This window comes from Chrysemys picta, chromosome 3 (genome assembly GCF_011386835.1).
Source record: "Chrysemys picta bellii isolate R12L10 chromosome 3, ASM1138683v2, whole genome shotgun sequence".
NCBI classification, from domain to species: Eukaryota; Metazoa; Chordata; order Testudines; family Emydidae; genus Chrysemys; species Chrysemys picta.
Window position 1 is genome coordinate 97,595,061 of NC_088793.1, and position 20,314 is coordinate 97,615,374.

The following is a 20,314-nucleotide window of genomic DNA, read 5'->3' on the forward strand; positions in this document are numbered from 1 at the left end:
CCCTTGAAGGCTGTCACATAAGATTTTAACACAGCACTCAGAGTACAAAAGGATCATCATACCACTAGCTTGTCTAATCTCTTCTTTTCTCCTTTTTAAAATAACTTGTCTTTTCAGTGCATCCCAATGTGAGCCAGGGTTGCCAAGGAGGGTGTGCCACATGTTCCGACTACAATGGATGCTTGTCATGCAAACCCAGACTCTTTTTTGTTCTGGAGAGGATTGGCATGAAACAGATCGGAGTATGTCTTTCTTCATGTCCAAGTGGATACTTTGGAACGCGGTATCCAGAAATAAATAAGTGTACAAGTAAGTGCTGGGGAAAACAATGCTGTACCTCTATATTTTCTATTTCTGATATGAGACTAAACCTCATATTGTGTATCCCTGTGAATCAAGGAAGTTAAATACTAGCTAGATAGATAGATTCTTTAGTTTGTTCAGCCTTTTTATGCTGGTACAATTAATATTCATCTGAGTGGAAGTTTAGAGTGACATTCACATTACCTGGGCAAAGCTTAAGTAAAAAAATCTTTGTATGGGTGACCTATCCAGGCACTAGAGATGGACTCCTCTCCTACATCCTTATTCAAAGGTAAAGGATACCAGGATAGTCCACCAGTCCCACAGCTACAGCTCAGTGGCTGTAGCAGCAGACATGGGCCACTGCAACTGCACAGAATGGAACCTGTGACCATGAGATCCATGCTGTTTATAAACTCACTGGCAATGCTCTTGTCAATCCCCCAGCCTTACCTCTGTTTCCCCGTGAGATAGAGATTGATACTGAGGAGTACTGCTCCACAGTGAGGTTTCCAGAGCTACTTTGCATGACCTCTCTGTAACAATACACTATGCACCGCATAACCACAATGGTGCTTTTGCAATTTGGGCGTGTTACTATAGTCTGGTCAACTGTCCATCTGTGGGGAAATGCCGAACTGTCATTGACTTTCAGTGGGGTTAGATGCCTTACTTGCATCTCTTCCTTCCTCCTACCCATCAATACTTTTTGAATTTTGACAAATTTTGACATTTTGAAATTTGAAACGAAAACCTGGAGAAAAACCCTTTTTGACCAACTTTATTTACTAGTCACCTACATGACTAAATAAAACATAGGAATTATAGCTAAGTAATTCTCCTTACTTCTTGATGAGTAGATGCTGGAGCATAATCCTATATTCATATAACCTCCGAGCCACTAAACAACTTCAAATGATTGTGCACTTTTCTCTAACAGTATCACTATAGTAAATGTAACCATGTCCTTTGTATATCACTTGCACAATAGTATATATACAAGTTCTATCATATTGTTAAAAATCCATGTCTGGTAGCTGGCTTCTGTCCTGTATGAATGATATAAACATAGTAATTATGGAAAATGTTGTGGGACTGCAACAAAAAGTAATGGAGCAGAAATCAATCAATCAATCAATCAATATGAAAAGAAAAAATAATAATTCTAAATTCTGAAATACATTTTTAATTCTTCTGGAATGAATAGCGATATACTTGATGGACCTGATTCTCCACTGCCTTGCACTTTAGCTAGTCGTTTACCCCGTGCAATGGGAATGGAACGTGAATGTCATACGTTACACTGCTGATCTGGTGGCATTGTGCACCCACTTTGCACAGTGCTCAATGACTACCCAAAGTGCAAGGCAGTTTTGAATGCAGCCTTGCTGGCCAAATTCTCATTCTCATTTCCCGCAGTGTAAAGGGGACTTCACATGGATATGAATAAAATGTAGTCTCACTGGAAGGCCCTTATACATTGCCAGAGTGGCATAAAGCGTAAACCTAAACCTCGGCATACATGCAAATCAGGGACTTAGTGTCTAACTGGGGTGAGTGAAAGTGACACAGGATATAATTCTTCCTGTTTTGTATTACAGAATGTAAAGCTGACTGTGATACCTGCTTCACCAAAAATTTCTGCACAAAGTGTAAAAGTGGGTTTTACTTACACAACGGAAAGTGCCTTGAAAACTGCCCTGAGGGTCTGGAACCCAACAATCACACGATGGAGTGCACCAGTATTGGTAAGTAGAGTCTCCAGCCTAAGCCCCAATACAGCAAGCCCTGCAAGTGTAGAACTCATATTGACCACATGGAGTCCGCGCAGGGGAGGACTTGCAGGAATAGGTTTAGAGTTAGGAACAGGAAACCCAACACTGCATCTGAATTATTTTTAAGAAACGTTCAGTCACAAGAAGTGTTCTCCAGTGCCATAACCTCAAGGTGTTTCCTGAATCTGCCCTCTGGCCCCTTCAGAACAATCCATTGCCCTCTGATGAGCAACTTCCAATTATTAGGGACTCTCTTGTGCCAGTTAAGCATAGGCCAATGTTTGGGATGATATGGAACACCTCAGGAATTCTACCTCAGGGATTCCTCCCCAAAATCTCCAGCATGCTGGTGAATATCGGTTGTACTACACCCCTTCAGGAAATGCAACATGCTTCCTCTTCCACACCGGGCCAGCTCCACTAACTGGCGCTTGGGGGTAGAGGGCAGAGCCATTGCTCCTTCCCCCACCCATTGAGGTGTCTTGCAGTACTGACAACCTCAAATGTTAAAAAATCATGAGTCAGCCCCCCTTCACCTCCCCCTCAATCATGAGATTTTTATACAGATGTTGGGTTTTTTATTTGTCTTCTGGTTTATGAGCCTTTAAGGTGCCTTCAGGTCACATTTTTTAAGCTTTTGTCCACAGCCGTGAGGAGTAGAAACTCACTTAAAAACTAATGGAAGCTGAAATTCTGATGTAATCACTTGACTCTAGGAGCTTTAATTAAAACTTCAAATATTGTTGCAAATCAAGATAAATTCATGGGAATAGGCAATACTGATCCTATCACTCAGAAAGTGCACAGAGGGGAACAGTCCTTATGTTTCTTGTGCTGCCCCATGTTGTGCAGCCACAGAGCTCTGTGCTACTGCCTGGCACTGGTGGAAGTCTGCTCACCCCCATGAATGTGGATATAAATCTCACGGTACCAGTGGAAATTGTGTGCATATTTTGAGAGGGAAGCAAAGCTTGAGCAGGTTTGAAAGGAATACAAATAATGTACAATAGTTTTGCAGCTCTCTTCCCAAATATATATTTACCTCAAGTGGTGGTGATGGTTTTCATAGTTTGATTTCCAAGCAAGGACTTTCATCACAACAAAGAAACCTGAAGAATCATTTCTGCTTCTTTGGTGTGTGTTTCAAGCTGCCTAGGACCTAGCTGCTTTAACAATGAGTCAGTCTTGACTAGGAAAAGTCATTAAAAGCTGCAGAGAAAAAACAGACCTTTGCTGTGCATGTAAAGACCTATTATTTTAACAGGAGATCTTCACATGTAATATGAAAAGCAAAATGAGCCACATAACAATTAAGTGGAGATTGCTTGAGATCAGTTGTCTTCTAGGGTTTGTAAAATTTGGAAATAAGTTGCAGAGATGGAAAAATCTATTAGGCCATTAAATCCATCATCCTCATATTGTTGCAGGGTGTATTCCTCTAGATCAGGGGTGGCCAACCTGAGCTTGAGAAGGAGCCAGAATTTACCAATGTACATTGCCAAAGAGCCACAGTAATATGTCAGCAGCCTCCCATCAGCTCCCCACCTCGCTCCCAGTGCCTCCAACCCACCGGCAGCCCTGCCAATCAGTGCCTCTCCCTCCCTCTCCGCACCTCCCGATCAGCTGTTTCGTGGTGTGCAGGAGGCTTGGGGGTGGGGATGGGGAGGAGTGAGGACATGGCAGGCTCAGGGGAGGGGGCAGGAAGAGGTACAGGGCCTGTAAAAGAGTCAAGGGTTGAGCAGTGAGCACCCCCTGGCACATTGGAAAGTTGGCACCTGTAGCTCCAGCCCCGGAGTCGGTACCTATACCAGGAGCCACACATTAACTTCTGAAGAGCCGCATGTGGCTCCGGAGCCACAGATTAGCCACCCCTGTTCTAGATAGAGGATGTATATGGTATTAAACATATGCTACATTTAATCTGCAGAAGAAAAATTAGGAGATGGGCCAAACTAGGACAATTATTCAAAAGCACACTCCTAAACATTGAGAATTATCTACATAAGCATTACAGAAGCACACAAAATGCACTAGGTGATGTACAAGTCTAGGAAGGCACTCTTTGCTAAAGAATTTACAACAATAAGGGAGCTGGATCCAAATGTCCCTGGTCTGGGCTTTGTAAAAGCAAAACCCTACCAATGAAGTCCTCCAAACCCAACGTCTCTCCCAGTTTTCCCCACCTTTACCTGGTATGTGTTACAAATAGCATCCCTTTCATGGCTCTTGACTACATTGTCAATACCAAGAGAGTGAACAGCATGGGCCTGATTCTCCTCTCACCCGGGTATGAATCAAGTTTGATTAGGGTTACCATACTTCCACAATCAAAAAAGCGGACACTCGGGGGGGGGGGAGGGAAAGCCCTGCCCTAGCCCCGCCCTCGCCCTGCCCCATCCACTCCCTCCCACTTCCCACCCCCTGACTGCCCCCCTCAGAACCCCAACCCCCCCGCTTCTTGTCCCCTGACTGCCCCCTGCTGAGAACCTCCCCACCCTAACTGCCCCCCCCTGCCAGGACCCTACCTGTCCCCTGACTGCCCCGACTCTTATCCAACTCGCATAGGTGGCAGGGTTGTAGAAATGTTGGTGGCACCCAGAACCCCCCCCCACACCTGCCTAAGGCTCTGGGAGAGGGGTTAGGTGGGAGGAGGAGGTCTGGGGTGCAGGTCCTGGGCTGGGGAATAGGGTGCAGGAGGGGTGCAGGGTGCAGGTTCTGGGATAGAGTTTGGGTGCTGGGTGCAGGCTCCGGGCTGGGGCAGGGGGTGGGTGTGCAGGAGGAGGTGAGGGGTGCAGGCTCTGGGATGGAGTTTGGGGGTGGGAGGCAGTGCAAAGAGAGGGGGTGCGGGCTTTGGGAGGAAGTTTGAGGGCAGGAGGGGTGTGTGGGAAGGGGGAAGGGGTTTGGGCGGGAGTTTGGGGATAGGAGGGGATGCAGGGTGAGGGCTGTGGGTCTGAGGATGAGGGGTTCATGATGCAGGAGGGGGCTCAGGGATGGAGCAGAGGATTAGGATGTGGGGGGATGAGGGCTGGGGCTGAGGGGTTTGGGGTGTTGGAGAGGCTCAGGGCTAGGGTGGAAGGGCAGGGTAAGGGCAGCCTGTCTTCCCATTAGTAGATGGGGGACACTAGGACCGGGGGTCGGCAGACAGCAGTTGCTGCTGGCTCTGGCAGTACAAGCAGTCAAGGGAGAGGCAGGCAGAGACGGCCCACGGGGGGGGAACGTGAGGAGGGGGTGTGGCAGGTGGAGGCCGGGGACCCATCCAGCACTCCCCCGCTCCCTGACCCCCCCCCCCCGACTCCCCTTACCATTCTGGCTCCACGTGTTTGCAAAACACGCTGCCCGGTGGGTTGGTTTGTGTGTTAAACAGGCTGCAGACAGAGGGAGGGGAGAGCAGGGGAGGGCTCTGGCTGCTGGAGGCCAATGGGAGTGGGTCAATCGGCCCAGCCACCCAATCAGCAGCTGCACTCTGCATGGAAGGGAGGGGGGGAGGCGAGGGAGAAAAACTCCCCGGACATTTTAACCTTGTTACCAATTCCTCCCGGACGGCTATTTAGAGACGCAAAAGCCGGACATGTCCAGGGAAATACAGATGGATGGTAACCCTAAGTTTGATTCCACTGAAGTCTGTGGAATTATGCTTCTGTAAAAAGCAGTGTGAGATCAGAATCAGGCCCAATGTCTCATTTTGCCGAAACCATATTTTTTTTGTTGTTGCTATAATTCTTGAATGGAATTGGCAAAAACAGTGCAGCTAGTGTGAAATAATCCTACTTGTACATAATTGATTAGCATTATTTTACAGTTGAGTGCATTCTGGAGAGGCCAAATTCTCCTCTCAGTTATACCTTTGTAGATCCAGAGTAACTCCATTTAGGTAAACAGAGTTACTCCCAATTTGGACAGGGGAAATTGAGAGCACTATTTGGCCCAGTTTCTCATCTGAGAATGGTCTTAGAAAGAAGATTTATTTGCTCAAGGCCAGCCTGCTTTTCAGTTTGAAGATGAATTCATTTTTCTTACATTTTGGTTGATGCATAATAAAATGTATATCCTGTATGCATTGTGTGCTCCTAAATCTTCCGGTCCGGCTCAGCATGTCGTATGTTTGTTACAGTGCATTGTGAAGCTAGTGAGTGGAGTCCATGGAGCTCCTGCACAAAGAAAGGAAAAACATGTGGCTTCAAGAGAGGAAATGAAACAAGGGTCAGAGAAATTGTACAGCATCCTTCAGCACAGGGCAATCCGTGCCCAGCTACAAGTGAAAACAGAAAATGTATTGTACAAAGAAAGAGATGTCAGAAGGAAGGAAAAGGTACCATGTTATCACCATCATATGAGCTTGACATAGAGTTTGTTTAATAATTCACTTCTGAACTCCTGGGCCTGCATTTCTTAAGCCACCAAAACTCCCACTGCCATTAGTGTTTGTTTGGCCTGAGTGAGGAGATGTGGAATCGTGTCCTCACACAGAGTAAAAACTGCGCCGACTCCTTTCAAAATCTGCCTTCTGTCTGATCAAACTCTAGAAGTATCTCCTCTCAGCGGGTTCTGCAGGCAGAACTGCCATTGGCATTAGTGCAAGACCTGGGTGCGTAGTTAAAGGAAACTCATACAGCTAAATAAGCTAAGGCCAAAAATGTTAGCCCCGTACTCTAAGCTGTGAATTCAGTGGGGAAGTGCACTGCACCAACCCCATACCTGGCACAGCATTCTTCCCCCAATGCATTGCCACAGCTATTCTGGCTGTCACACGGGAGGGGATGGGAACCCACGCTCCTCCCAGTTCCTGCTCCTTCCTGCCCACTCCTCAACAACATGAAGAAAGGGTCACAGCCCCATGGAGACTGCTCCCCCTTCTGCACTGCTACTCATGGTATGGGTAGAGCACTGGGAGTCAGAGAGGGCCTTACACCCCTCACTCCCTGCCTGGACACACAAGATGGACCATGCTTTGGGTTCAAATTAGTTAATTAGTATTTAACTAGTAGCTGAAAACCTGTGCTGTCCCGCAGGTATAATTTGTAGTCATGTGTGTAAAAAAGCCCAAAATGGCTGCAAAATGAAAAATTGGACATTAACAGACTGCCCATGGAAGATTGAACCTGGTGATTTTCTGAACAAGAAGAGCCCTCACCAGGCTTGTAGCTGTTTCCATCACTTCACACTAACTCAACAGACATTGTAAGCTTCAGAGTGATGTTTGGGGTGATTGTGTGCGCTAGTTGTGTGGTTGATTTGTGTCTGGGAAGCCGTTATCGTGTGTGCTGTGAGATTTGCAGTGAGTTGTGCAGGTGCCAGTTGGTCATATGGATACCACCAACTGGGCAGTTTCCCTCATATAACCAATGAACTTGTTGCATGCAAATTAGATGTAGAGTAAGGGTAGTGATAGGCTGAATTACCTCTGCTATCACAATGCTCTAGGACTCTTGGTATGACCTAGACACATGCTTACTGGAGCTGTACACCTCATGGGTGTAATTCGTAAAATCAAAATGGCTGAGAGCTTAAAAATTGGATGGTAATAGATGTGATATCCAGTGACGAATCAACCTGGTGATACTCTGAACAAAGAGAGCTCTCAACCATGCTTGTAGCTGCTTTCATCACTTCACATTAACTCTACAGACATTCTAGGCTTCAGAGTGACACACAGAGTGACATTCCCAGAATCCTGTGTAGGTTGTTATCAGTTACCAATGGTTTGTTGCAAGTTACTCATAGAAATGGACAAACTTTTTGCTACTATTAATATTTTTAGGGCTGGATTGTTTCATAAGGCCACAGGCAACAATAAAGGATGGGGTGTTCCTGCCCCAGGCAGGAGCATGACAGGGAAGGAATGATGACGCAGGGGTCTACAATTCCCTTCCTGCATCCTCCTTACTGTGGGAGGTAGCGGTCAGGGCTGGCCTATGGGAGCAGCAGATCGTACTTTCCCCCACCCCATACTAGCTTAGCTTTGCTGGGCAGTGTACTGAAGGCGGTGGAGCGAAGGCTCCATCCATTCCCCATCCACACCCTACCCATATTCTCCGGGGATAGCAAACAGCAAGAGCACAGCATTCATTTATTCCTATATACCAGCAATTCGGAAACTGGGGTCCGCGCACTCCCGGGGTCCACGAGGGCACTCCAGGGGATCCGCGAATCAACTGCACACCGCGGAACACCTGTGGAGTGGGGGCGGGTCCTGGGGCTGAGTGCCTCTCTTGGAGCTAGCGTCTGCACTGCTGCAAGAGGAGCAGGATCGTCCCACCCGAGCCAGCAGGGCTGCATGCAGAATTCACATTGTGTTTTCAGACACGCTGAATGGCTCCTCCTGTGCTTTCCCTCTGCTGCTGATTTTCATAGCTCCAGGCGGTGCGCGAGTCATGGCCGGGGCCACCGGCCCTGCTGATCAACTCCACGCTCAGCACCAGGACCTGCCCCCACTCCACAGCTGTTCCGCAGTGTGAAGTTGATTAGCGGGGCCAGCGGCCCCGGCCATGACTCGTGGACCGCCTGGAACCGTGAAAATCAGCAGCAGAGGAAAGCACAGGAGCAGCCAGAGCAAAGCAGCCCCTGCCAACCGGCGGGTGCGTCTGAAAGCCCGGTGTGAATTCTACATGCAGCCCTGCTGGCTCGGGCGGGATGATCCTGCTCCTCTCGCAGCAGTGCTGACGCTAGCTCCAAGAGAGGTGCTCAGCCCTTGGACCCGCCTCCACTCCACAGCTGTTCCACAGCATGCAGTTGACTTGCATCCAGAGACATAAATAGGTTCTTACTTCCTCTGGATGCTGCTACGCAGTTGCACAGCTTGAGAGACAATCTAGCTAACCCTCAGTAACAAAGGGTCATAACCAGTTTTTTGGTTTGGGGGGGGTTTTGCGAGGAGGGGCAGGGGAATTGTTTTGTTTTGTTTTTTGCTGCCAAAGCTTGAGCAAACAACACAAGACTGAACATTAATGCTGGAACTGTAAATAACATTTTTCTCTGGGTGATGATGATGTTGTGCATGCATATGGTATTTTGGCAGCATCTCCATATTGGTCAAGACATTTCACTTTGAAAAATGTCTGCTGTTCATGTGTAGTAAGTACTTTAAAAGAAACTCCTCACGTATTTTACTGTCAATTCTTACTTTGTGCTTGATGGGACTTGTGCCAAACCATATTTGCAAAATATTGTATGCCACAAAAAGTCCTTTGAGGTAATAAATCTATTTTTGCAAAGTGCATAAGGTTGTTTCTTTTGAGCAAGTAATGGACCATAGTCTGCCCTGTTTTACACCCAGTGCTCAACCCCTTTGAAACTAGTGTGGTTGGATGAAGTATAAATTACAACAGCACCTTTCCCAGTGGGATTTGTGTGTGTGTGTATGTCTGAAGGCAAAATGGAGCCCTTTGCTCTTTTAAAAGTTTTTAAATCCACAGCTACACCTAACCCCTGTAACAGTAGCCATGATTCTCTGTCATCTCTGCTTTTATACACCGCCATAAAGGATATGGATTATTTTTTAAAGAAAATCTTTAATAAAACCAAGGAAATTCACACAAAAAGCCAACTAGGTTAAAATAACATTAAGGACTGGATTATGGTGACACAAGCCAGGAAACTGAGACGTAAGGCTAAAAGTCTATACTTACTTTTCTACTGGAAAAAGGGAAATGAAGCTTTTCACCTTAATCTCCAGGCCACTTCTGCCTCCTCACTCTGACCTCCCCTTCTTCCACAAAAAGAAAGTTTTGTTCCTTCTTGAGTGACACCTCAAATATAGAAGAGCTCCACAGGCTAAATTCATTCAGTGAGCTACACAGTAGGAAGCAGGGGGGGAAAGAAAGTTCTAGAAAAGCAAAGAGAAAACAAGCAAAACTGGGTTCACTGTTAAGAAAAAATGAAAACCACACTTAAGTAACACAGAAAGCTATTTTGCAATGCATATGTTGTTACATCTATTATATTAAAGGCCACTGATAGATCTAGTAGTATCTAGGGTTACCATACGTCTGGATTTCCCCGGACATGTCCAGCTTTTTGGTCCTCAAATCCCCATCCGGGGGGAATTTCCAAAAGGCCAGACATGTCCGGGAAAATAGGGAGGCATAAGCCAGGGTCCGCCCGGCCCCAGCACGACCCGCCGGGTCTGCAGCGCAGCCCAGCCGCCCCGGCTACATTGTAGCGAGCTCAGGAGGGAGGGGCGCGCAGCCGCAGAAGGCGGTGGAGGGGCCGCTGTTGCCCCCGCAGGCCGGAGGGACCGCGCACCCCAGCCGAGCCCACAGGACCACGGGGAGGCCGGGTCCAGCCAGCGGCTCAGGCTTCCCTCGTGGGTGGGGACTCCCGACCATTGGGGGACCTTTCTGCGGCCCCGTCGCCCCATGCAGCTCGGAACCCGGCGCCGCGGGAGCTGTTTCCAGCAGGGACAGACAGGCCGGGGAACGTGCTCGGCTGCGGCATGGGGCGGGGAGTGCAGCGTGTGCCGGGGCTGCAGGGATCTGCACCGCCCTGGTCGCCACTGAGTGTCCGAAGCCCCTGCCAGGCAGAGGCTGCCGGGGGAGCGGGAGAGCAGGGCAGGCTGGGGGGTGCAGAGGCTGCAGGGCAAGGAGGAGCAGGGCATGTGGGGTTATAGAGGCTGCAGGGGCAGGGCAGGCAGGGGGCGCAGAGGCTGCAGAGGCGGGGGGGTGCAGGGGCTGCAGGGCGAGTGGGGAGCAGGGGTCACAGAGGCTGCAGGGGCGGGGGGGTGCAGGGGCTGCAGGGTGAGTGGGGAGCAGGGGTCACAGAGGCTGCAGGGGCGGGGGGGTGCAGGGGCTGCAGGGCGAGTGGGGAGCAGGGGTCACAGAGGCTGCATGGGCGGGGGGTGCAGGGGCTGCAGGGTGAGTGGGGAGCAGGGGTCACAGAGGCTGCAGGGGCGGGGGCTGCAGGGGCTGCAGGGTGAGTGGGGAGCAGGGGTCACAGAGGCTGCAGGGTAAGGGGGGGTGCAGAGGCTGCAGGGCGAGTGTGGAGCAGGGAAGCACTTAGCAACCCCTAACCAAGATCAGAGCGGGAGGGAGGAGGGGGAATGCGGGGTGCTCAGAGGAGGGGGCAAGGACTTTGTGGAAGGGGTTGGAATGGGGGCGGGGAAGGGGCAGGGTTGGGGCAGGGCCAGGGCCCCCGTGGAGTGTCCTCTTTTTTCAGTGTTGAAATATGGTAACCCTAGTAGTATCAGCACTGATGTTGGTCATTCCTCCATGGTCATAAGCAGATCATTAGCTAGTTCAGCAAGTGCTGTTTCCATGCTGAATCTAAGTCTGTATTCTAACTGTTAGGGATTTAGAGCATTGGCAAAGGACAAGTGATGATGAGTTTGTTTGCCACAATTGTCTCTGTGACTTGGCTCAGGAAGGTGAGATTAGAGACAGGGTGTTAGTCAGCTAAATTGCTGGTATCTCTCATAGACATTTGCCTGTGGTGAGTAGGCAGATTCAGATAAAGCACATGGAAAGATTCTTTTGTTTCATTTGGCTATTGTGTCCTTTGGTCTGTCAAGATGGGTTGTAATTCTGCTTCTGCTTTCTCCTCATTGAAGTAGAATGAGAGGTCTTCATGGGAGAAGGTGCTAGGTTCTGAGGCAGAATGCAAGCAAACTGGGATAATTAGGTGACTCAAACCATAAATAGTTCTTCCAGTCTTGATTTAGCAGGCTACAGCTGCCCACATTAGCCTAGATGGACCACTGTCTAATCCAACATGGCAATTCCTATGTGTGTCCCAAGTAGGATACTCTAACACTTCCATCCTAACCCAAACCTTCTGAGGGTTTATTTTGGTATTTTCTACCCGTTCCAAGCCATGATGCCCAAATTCATCCAATCTGCAATATACTTGATCCTTTGCCCAGCAACTGATCCTACTTCCCAACTGATCCCTTTCCTTTCTCTCCCTCATCTATGTTTTCTGTCTTGTAATCCATTCTCCAAGACACAAGCACCCTCCAGTTTAATGAGATGCTTCTTTTCCCTGTCCATGTTGAGATCCTTCTTTGATTTTGACCTTTGAATGAAAATCCCACTGCATAAGAGTCAACTGGTGCACTAGTTCGCTGTGATCACTGTCATGAGACAGACAATGATACCAAGTACTGCTGTGATTTCCAGAGGTGCAAAATGCATTATGGGACACAATGGAAAAAGCACCATGGGTAGAACTGAGCAAATACTGCATATTATCCAGAAAGATTTGCTTACAGTTTTTTCATAAATGTGCTTTTGGCCATACTCGTGACCTTTTAGTGGTTGCTTTCTGCAAAGGTACATGAGATTGGCTTTTACTGGCAGGAAACCAAACGTCAAAGTTGCATGCACAAATATTTGTGGAAAATGAATTTTAAGTTTTCATACATGAGTATTTCTGCCAGAACGGCTCATCCAAATGTGGAAAAACTATACCGTGTGATTTATCTGACCAATCACAACTAAACAATACACTTGGCCTCGCTAGTATTGAATGCTATCAAAGACCATTTAATCATCAATCTGCCAAGATTAAAATAGTCACCAAAAATGGTCTAATAATTATGAAGAAGGAATATATCATGGGAAACAGTTGTTTATTATGCAAGAAAATATGCAGGCTAAATGTATCAAATACATGTATTTGTTGAGGAACATTAATTAATGTATTAATTATTATTATTTATTTGTATTACTGTAGTGGCTAGGAGCCCCAGTCATGGACCAGGAACCGTTGTGCTCGGTTCTGTAAAAACACAGGAAAAAAAAGGACAGGCCTTGCTCCAACATGCTTACAATCTAAGTATAAACTAATAGACAACAGCAGACACACACAGACAGATGGGTTCAATTATTTCTAACTGGAGTTTAGTGACCGTCAACTCAGGGCAGCCTGGAAGCATGGTACGACTGTGCTGAGAATTGCTTTTGAACAGGCAGAAGAGAGAGCGCTCCCTGGAAGCAGGTTAGCCCAGGGGGGTTGATAGGTAACACTTTGCTACGGAAAAGAAAGTGGGAGCTTTGTGATTCTTCAATGCACCCCAGAAGTGGAGAGGAAGCAATCTCTTTGGGCAGGGAGTGATCTCTAGGTGAAGAATGGAAGAGATAAAGGAATACGTGGGGGGGGGGGGGGGGAAGAGAAGGATTTGGACAGAAGCAGTTTTAATGAAGACGGGATTATATTGAAATAAGTTGATGGAGCTAGATAGATGGAAAATGTTCCTATTCTCCATTTCGTATATCTGAATCTAAAGGTTCAAGTTTGGTTTGACTAGCCAGGAAGGCCAAGATTCAGGACAGTTCTGTTGTTTTATTAAACTAGTTCATCCATCCCTAATTAGTATGTGTGTGTGTGTCCAACATATTTCCAGACCGGATCTGATAAATATGCAGTTGGCTCTCATAGATATAGTTGGAGTCCTATCAGGCTTTCATTAGATTTCCAAAAACACTACTCAGCTAAAATTCCCAAAGCCATTCATCAAGGTTAGAGTAGCTGTTACTTTAGCTGAAGACAATGTAACATAATACCAACAGGCTTAAAATATTACGTGATAAATTCCCCTTCCTTACACTCACTCACACGCCACAGAGTCACACACATCAATGGAACACAAAGGGCTGCTAAGTAAAGTAAGCTGCTCATTTAGTATTTCTCTCGAAGAAAAAGTTGTGTAGCTGATCTCTGATCACTTTCTTTTGTTTATAAGCCTGGCTTTCATTAGCATTCAATTAAACTGTTCCAAGCAGAACTGACAGAAAAATCACATGAAGTTTGTAACAAAAGATAAACAAAACAGGAAATAAAAAAGAATTATATTGTGTATTGAAAATATAGCTCTCTTTGAGTTAATGCAAACTCTCTGACATCATTGGGGCTAGGAATTCATCCTTATTGTTTAGTAACCAAAGGGAGCACTGATGAGGGGCCCGATGCAAAATCCATTAAGGTCAACAGGAGTCCCCCCAGTCGTTTGATCCTATCAGTGTCAGTTTGCACTTACAAATGCAGTGTTGGGCCTGCATAATGATTGAGTGTGCATTGTGAGGGCCTCACTTGCGGAACAGGATGTTGAAATTTTGTCCCTTAATGTTAACAGAATATCCTAAGTTGCACTGATTACACATAATCTTCTTTCTTATTAATGCAAAATAAAGAAACATGCAATACGTTTTAAGGGGAGGTTTGCTGTTTGAGAAGTTAGATCTATAAAATGTGTATTTTGGAATTTCTGGCTGGGTCTTTCTGTAGGCTTAGCAAGAGCACCTGGCTAGTAATGAACCCTACTGCTAGTATCTAGGCCAGTGTTGCCTAAACTGTGAGGCTGGCCTCCCTGGCAATACTGTAGCTTCTTTCAGGAGAGTCACAGGCAGCCCAATGAAAATTGACAGGAGAGGGAACAAAATAGTAGATTCTGTTCTCCTTAAGTCTTGACAAAACAGTATTATGTATTAGTGCTATTGTATTTGTTATTGTAATGGACATCCTACAGTGGAGGAACACCTGCTTAGTCCAAAGTGGAAGCAACCCATGAGTAGGGCTCCAGGTCTGTCACGGAGGTTGTGGAAGTCACAGATTCTGTGACTTTCCGTGACTGCCGTGACTTCTGCAGGGACCAGTGTGGTTGACTCCAGGGCCGCCCAAGCAGCTGGCTCGAGTGCCAGCTGCTCAGGTGGCCCCCGGAACAGTCACACCAGCCGCTGCTGGAGTGGCCCTGGGGATAGACACACTAGCCACTGCTCTGGCGGCCCTGGCAGTGGTCCCCGGGCAGCCGGCTGGAGCAGCCGCAGTCCACGGCCTGGGCAGCTGGTGCTGCTGGCCCTGGGCGCCCCCCTTCAGCAGCAGCCCCCTCCCCCCCCGTCCCTCTGGCAACCGTCCCCCATGATTTAATCACAGGCATTTTTAGTATAAGTCATGGACAGGTCATGGGCCATGAATTTTTGTTTATTGCCCATGACCTGTCCATGACTTTTACTAAAAATACTCCTGACTAAAACGTAGCCTTACCCATGAGGAATGGGAAATTAAATAGGTTGGCTGTCCCTGTCCATTCCACACGTTAAAAATGAAAGGCCTGATCCAAAGTCTATTAAAGTCAATGGGAGGCTTTTCATTGATGTTAGTGAGTTCTGGGTCAGGCCCATAATTCTCAAATAACTGCTCCTCATCTTAAAAAAGAACAGTCCAGGAACTCTGACCATGTTTGGTACTGACTGCTCAGCAAGGTTACTTTTTTACTTACAAAGTTTTACCTAAAGGTACATGGGAAGGTGTGATAGTCCAATCGAAGATAATGTTAAACCCCTTCCACTGTCCCCCAAACATATATAGGCTAGTGGCATTTAAAACAAGGACCAAAATGCTCAAAGCTGAGACATCACAGTAATACATTTCTCTGGTGCGACAGTAAAGGAGCACATTCTGTGTGAAAGAAACCAGTGTGGCTATGGTTAATGACCTTGCTACATGATTAGTCACCAGGCTTCTGAAGCTTCAAAATTAACGTGAAGCTAATTACTGCGTCCTTGTGTTTACATTGTGTATATGCCACTGGGTCATAGCTTTGGCCTCTTGCGAGTCCAAGCTACTATAATTGAGGAATCTGTCCTGTGAAGAGTCTGATTGTTTATTTTCTGTTTGTTTCTGCCAAGAGAGCCCTTTGTTTCCTTTCCTGGCTGGGGTTTTGACTCTTTAACTTTAACACATTTCTATCCTTCATTAGTAGCATTGCTGAGACTAAGGGTCCAGTTCTGTGTCCCTTTTACAGCAGCTCAGGGATTGCAAAACCAGTTTAAATGGCCTCCTGCAGTTTTCTCAAGCAGAGAGCTAGTGTAGACTGCATTATGTCACCCCCACTCACAGCCCCAGGCGCATACAAAGTTAGGCAGGGAAGGAACTGGCCTGAGTACTCTGTGTTCTGGCTATTCTAGACTGCAGAGCAGCCTACAGATCGCTGAGTGGAGCTGGTGTAAGCTAGAGCAGTGGCTCGCGCTGCTGTAGCCTACAACCAGAGCTGCACTAGCCCCTGGACCAGACTCTCAGAGGTGCAAAGTTAGCACAAAATCACCTGTGACCTGCCAAACCTGAAAGGTGTAGTAAGGAATCTGACCCTTAAAGCCAGGGGCTGAATGCTCAGAAGGAGTTAAGTGCCTAAATCGTAATTTAGGGGGTTTAGTCCCCATTTTGGCTCCACTTAGATGCACAGAACTCTTGCCTAACCCTGGTAGGTGCCCAAACGGTCAAAATTTTCAGGGTAAAAGTTCCCTCCATGCCTAAATTTCTGCCTCTGGGTATGCACACTGCTGCTTCACTCTAAGGGTGTCTGCATTGAAATAAAACACCCATGGCTGGCCCAAGACCTTCCCCACTCATGAGGTCCCAGAGCCCAGGCTCCAGCCAAAATTGGAAGGTGACCACCTTTTCAAAAGGCAAAAACAGGACACATGCAGGAGCCCCACTCACTCTGTGGCCCTGCCGCCTGCCCCTCCTCCTCTCCTGAGGCCCCACCCGCTGCTCCACCTCTTCCCCCTGAGGACCCACCCCCTGGCCATGCCAGAAGCCAGAGCCGGGCCATGGTGAGAGCTGACGAGGGAGCCTGGGCTGCTGTGGGGAACCTTCACCTGCCCTGGACAGTGGCCAGGGTGCTCAAGAGCAGCCCCCGACCCATGTCCTGCCCCTTGTGGTGCACCACCCAGGGCAAGTGGCGTGGCCAGGGCTCCCCACAGCAGTCCAGGCTCCCTGGGCAGCTCTTATTACAGCCTGGCTGCAGCTTGTGGCCTGGCCAGGGGGCAGGGCCTCAGGGGGAAGAGGAAGAGCCAGGGGTGGGGCCTCAGGGAAGGAGGAGAAGCAGGGGGCTGGGGACTTGGGAGAAGAGCAGAGGCAGGGACTGGGCCTCAGAGGAAGAGAAGGGCTAGGGCGCTGGGCCTCATGGCAAGGGGGAGGGCTAAGGCCCACCTCAACCAGCCCCTTCCACCGGGAAGAGGCTGGCGCCACCGTTGAGCCTCAGACAGGTCCAGAGTGGTGCCGCAGAGAATCAGGGACAAATGTTGTTCCAGAGTCATTCAGCCTAGACCAGGACTTAAAGTCTGCATTTTGGGACTGTCCCACTCATTTCGGGATGGGTGGTCACCCTAGCCCGAACGTCTATATTGCAATTGTATAGCCCTGTAGCTTGGTCCCCGCAAGCCGAAATCAGCTGACACGGGCCATCCAGGGGTCTTTTATTGCAGTGTAGACATACCCAAAGCAACTGGACACCTATGTCCCACCTCAGGCCCAGAGCAATTCAGGAAGACGGGCATTCAGACATTTAAGACACATACATGGCCCAACCCAGCAGCTGCCTATAGGATCAGGTTCCATTCAGAATTCAGCTGGAGGAGGAGGAGCAACAGCATGCCTTATAAGTTTTAGCCCACTGGTTACAGGAGTTGCCTGGGAAGTAGGAAATCCATGTTCAATTCCTCCGCTTAGGCAAAGAGGGAGAAAGGATTTGAACTCAGGTCTCCCGCCACTGACCTATGGGATTTTCTGACATCTGTCCTGTTGAAACTGTTCCACTAGGGCTTAAATACTTAAATAATCATTGGGCCAGAGAAAGAGAGCAAGCAAAAGAGAGAATGACTTGGTAGCCTGGTGGGTCTTCTGCTCTAATTGTTGTTTTGTTTTATCATTTAGCCACAGTAGAACAGCTTTAGCAAGAGAGATTAAGGAAGCCCTGTAGCAGAATATCCCATAGCTCAGTAGTTAGAGCCCACACCTGCAAGGTAAGAGACTCCTGTTCAAATCCTTTCTCCCCCTCTGTCTGAGTGGTAACTGAACCTGAGTGCCCAACATCCTATGCAACTGCTCTAAAAGTTATAAGGTGCCTACCATCATGAACCTGTGAATTGCTATGAACAGATAGGCACCAGCCTGTAGTCTGAAGTTAGTTGCCCATCTCCAAGAGAGGGGAGGACCTTAGTATACAGTCTGCTTGTTGGTATCTCCCATTGGCTAGCTTAGGCAGCTTCTTGCCTAACATGCTGGTGTCTGAGAATCACAGTCTCATAGTATATGCAGGGCCGCCCAAAGGGGGGGCAAGTGGGGCAATTTTCCCCGGGCCCCACAGGGGCCCCGCGAGCCCTGGGCTGGCGGCGGCCTGGGTCTTCGGCGGCCCCGCGGGGGGCCCAGCCCAGCAGCGGCCCGGGTCTTTGGCAGCATTTTGGCGGCAGGGGGTCCTTCAGTGCTGCTGAAGACGCGGAGCGACTGAAGGGCCCCCGCTGCCGAAATGCCACCGAAGACCCGGACTGCCGCCGGGTGAGTACAAGCACCGCAGCTCCCCCGCTTTGCCCCAGGCTCCCTGAGTCCTCTGGGTGGCCCTAAGTATATGGATCCTAGGTAGTAAACTCAAGCTTTATGGATTGCAGTGTAGTTCCTGTGATTTTCCAGGTGCTTAAAAGTTAGGCGCTATGTCACAACACCTAGCTCCTTTTCATCATTCAGCCCCAGGTTTTTAAAGGCATTTAGGCACCCAAAGATGCAGATAGATGCCTAGTAGGATTTTAAAAATTGCAACTAGGTGCTATCTGCATCTTTATGCACCTAAAAATCTAACCCTAAGAGCCCAATAAAGATTAAAACTATTTCTTATAACAACTAGACCTTTATGCTATCCCTTATTTTCTTATGTGAGCATTAATTCCACATTATTATGCCTAATAACTCCAAGAGGAAAGGAGACACAGGCCAGGGTTGGGCAACTATATTACACACAAAGGCCCACACTATCAAAGACCCTTTGCACGTGCAGCTGAGTTATTTTGTATGCACAAGGTAACACATGCTATGCACCTAGGCAAGCTGAAAATGTCTGTGGCCAAAGGGTGACTATACAACACTAGGATTTTCAAAAGGACCTTAGACTAGGAGGCTGCCTGGCTGGCCGCTGCCTCTGTGCCTCTTTTGGAGACACTCACCTCTTCCAACTCCTCTCCTTTGCCTTCTTCCTTTCTTCCCTGTTCTGGCAGGACAGAGAGCAGTTGCCGGGGTCACTCGGCTGCCCTTAGCTCTTCTGGAACATGCTCTAAATTGTGCTGGACTCACTGTGAGTAAACAACCTTGATACTTGGTTAACGAGGACATAAACCATTTTGAAACTTAAAAACATGAAGTATGTGGTCAGCTGCTCCTGTGAAGGGAACAATTCAGAGAAAGCTGCTAGTGTTTGCATGTTGAAATGCTGACTGCACTCTAGCCACCCTCCCCACATCGCTAAGCCAAATAAATGAACTCAAACTGTTTTTCTTACCATTAATGAGCCTTTATTGTGCCCCTTTATGTTCCAGAGGACTTTATCCTAGATGCTTCATCTCTGCAAGAGAAAACAGAGGGTGAAAAATACAACAACCTGCTATACCACAAGCCCCTACTCCTCTGCCCCCCAGAAGCTCCCTTCACCTTGTCTGCAAGCCCATAATCACCAACACTTCTGAACTCCTCCCCCCTGCCACAAAAATAGAAAAGGGCAACTTGCCAATTTACCCGCTCTCCACTCACTAGCAGAGCGCTGCAAACAGGTCAATCGTGCCTGGGTAGTACTGCCACATAGTGGTGATGAAGGGAACTGGCTAAACTGGCAGGAAGATTAACTAGCACGTCCTTTCTCCGGACCTGGGCTCTTCCCCATTTTGATCTTTGGGTCTTGGAAAGAAGCATGAAAGAGAGAAAATAAATTCATTAGTACATCTAACAAACAGGGTCAAAGAATGCAAAACGTTTGGAAAATGTTGGCCACAGAGTAAAAGAGGCAGTGGATGTTTTCAAGTTTAATGGTGACGCATACAACACTGTTTAATCAGAGTTAAATCCTGGTCCATGGAATACTTCCATGTATAGCAATGCTGTTATGGCATTGTAAATCAGGGAAAGCTATAGTACTCACTCACTGTTGTATAATTTGCCATATTTGCGATGGGCCTGATCCAAAGCTCATAGAAGTCGGTCAGATTTGGATGAGGCTCTACAGGGTTATTTTCAAAATTCCTTTATTATAAAATGAAAACAAAGAAAGACTTTCCAGCTGCTGTTCCTACTCATCCTGCTGAATCACTGTCTATTCATCCCCACCCAGGCAGTTCCTCCTACTCCTTCACCCTCAGCTCTCTGCATCTCTGGTCTTGTATCTTCTCAATGAATTTCTCCAGCTCCATCACCAGAACTTCCATCTGCTTTGCTCAGGCCAGCACCCCCCCCCCTCTCATTTCCAAGCACCTTCCCCACAGCTTTAAAAA

At 47.9% G+C, this 20,314-nt stretch overlaps 1 protein-coding gene across 1 annotated transcript in view; it reads left to right on the forward strand.

Annotated features, from left to right (window-relative positions):
• Positions 1-20,314, forward strand: part of RSPO3 (R-spondin 3) — a 92,648-nt gene that overhangs the window by 42,591 nt on the left and 29,743 nt on the right. The window contains exons 2-4 of the mRNA XM_005280213.5: positions 118-309; positions 1,905-2,051; positions 6,190-6,387. Coding sequence (XP_005280270.1) covers positions 118-309; positions 1,905-2,051; positions 6,190-6,387 — 537 coding nt within the window. The remainder of the gene's footprint in view (positions 1-117; positions 310-1,904; positions 2,052-6,189; positions 6,388-20,314) is intronic.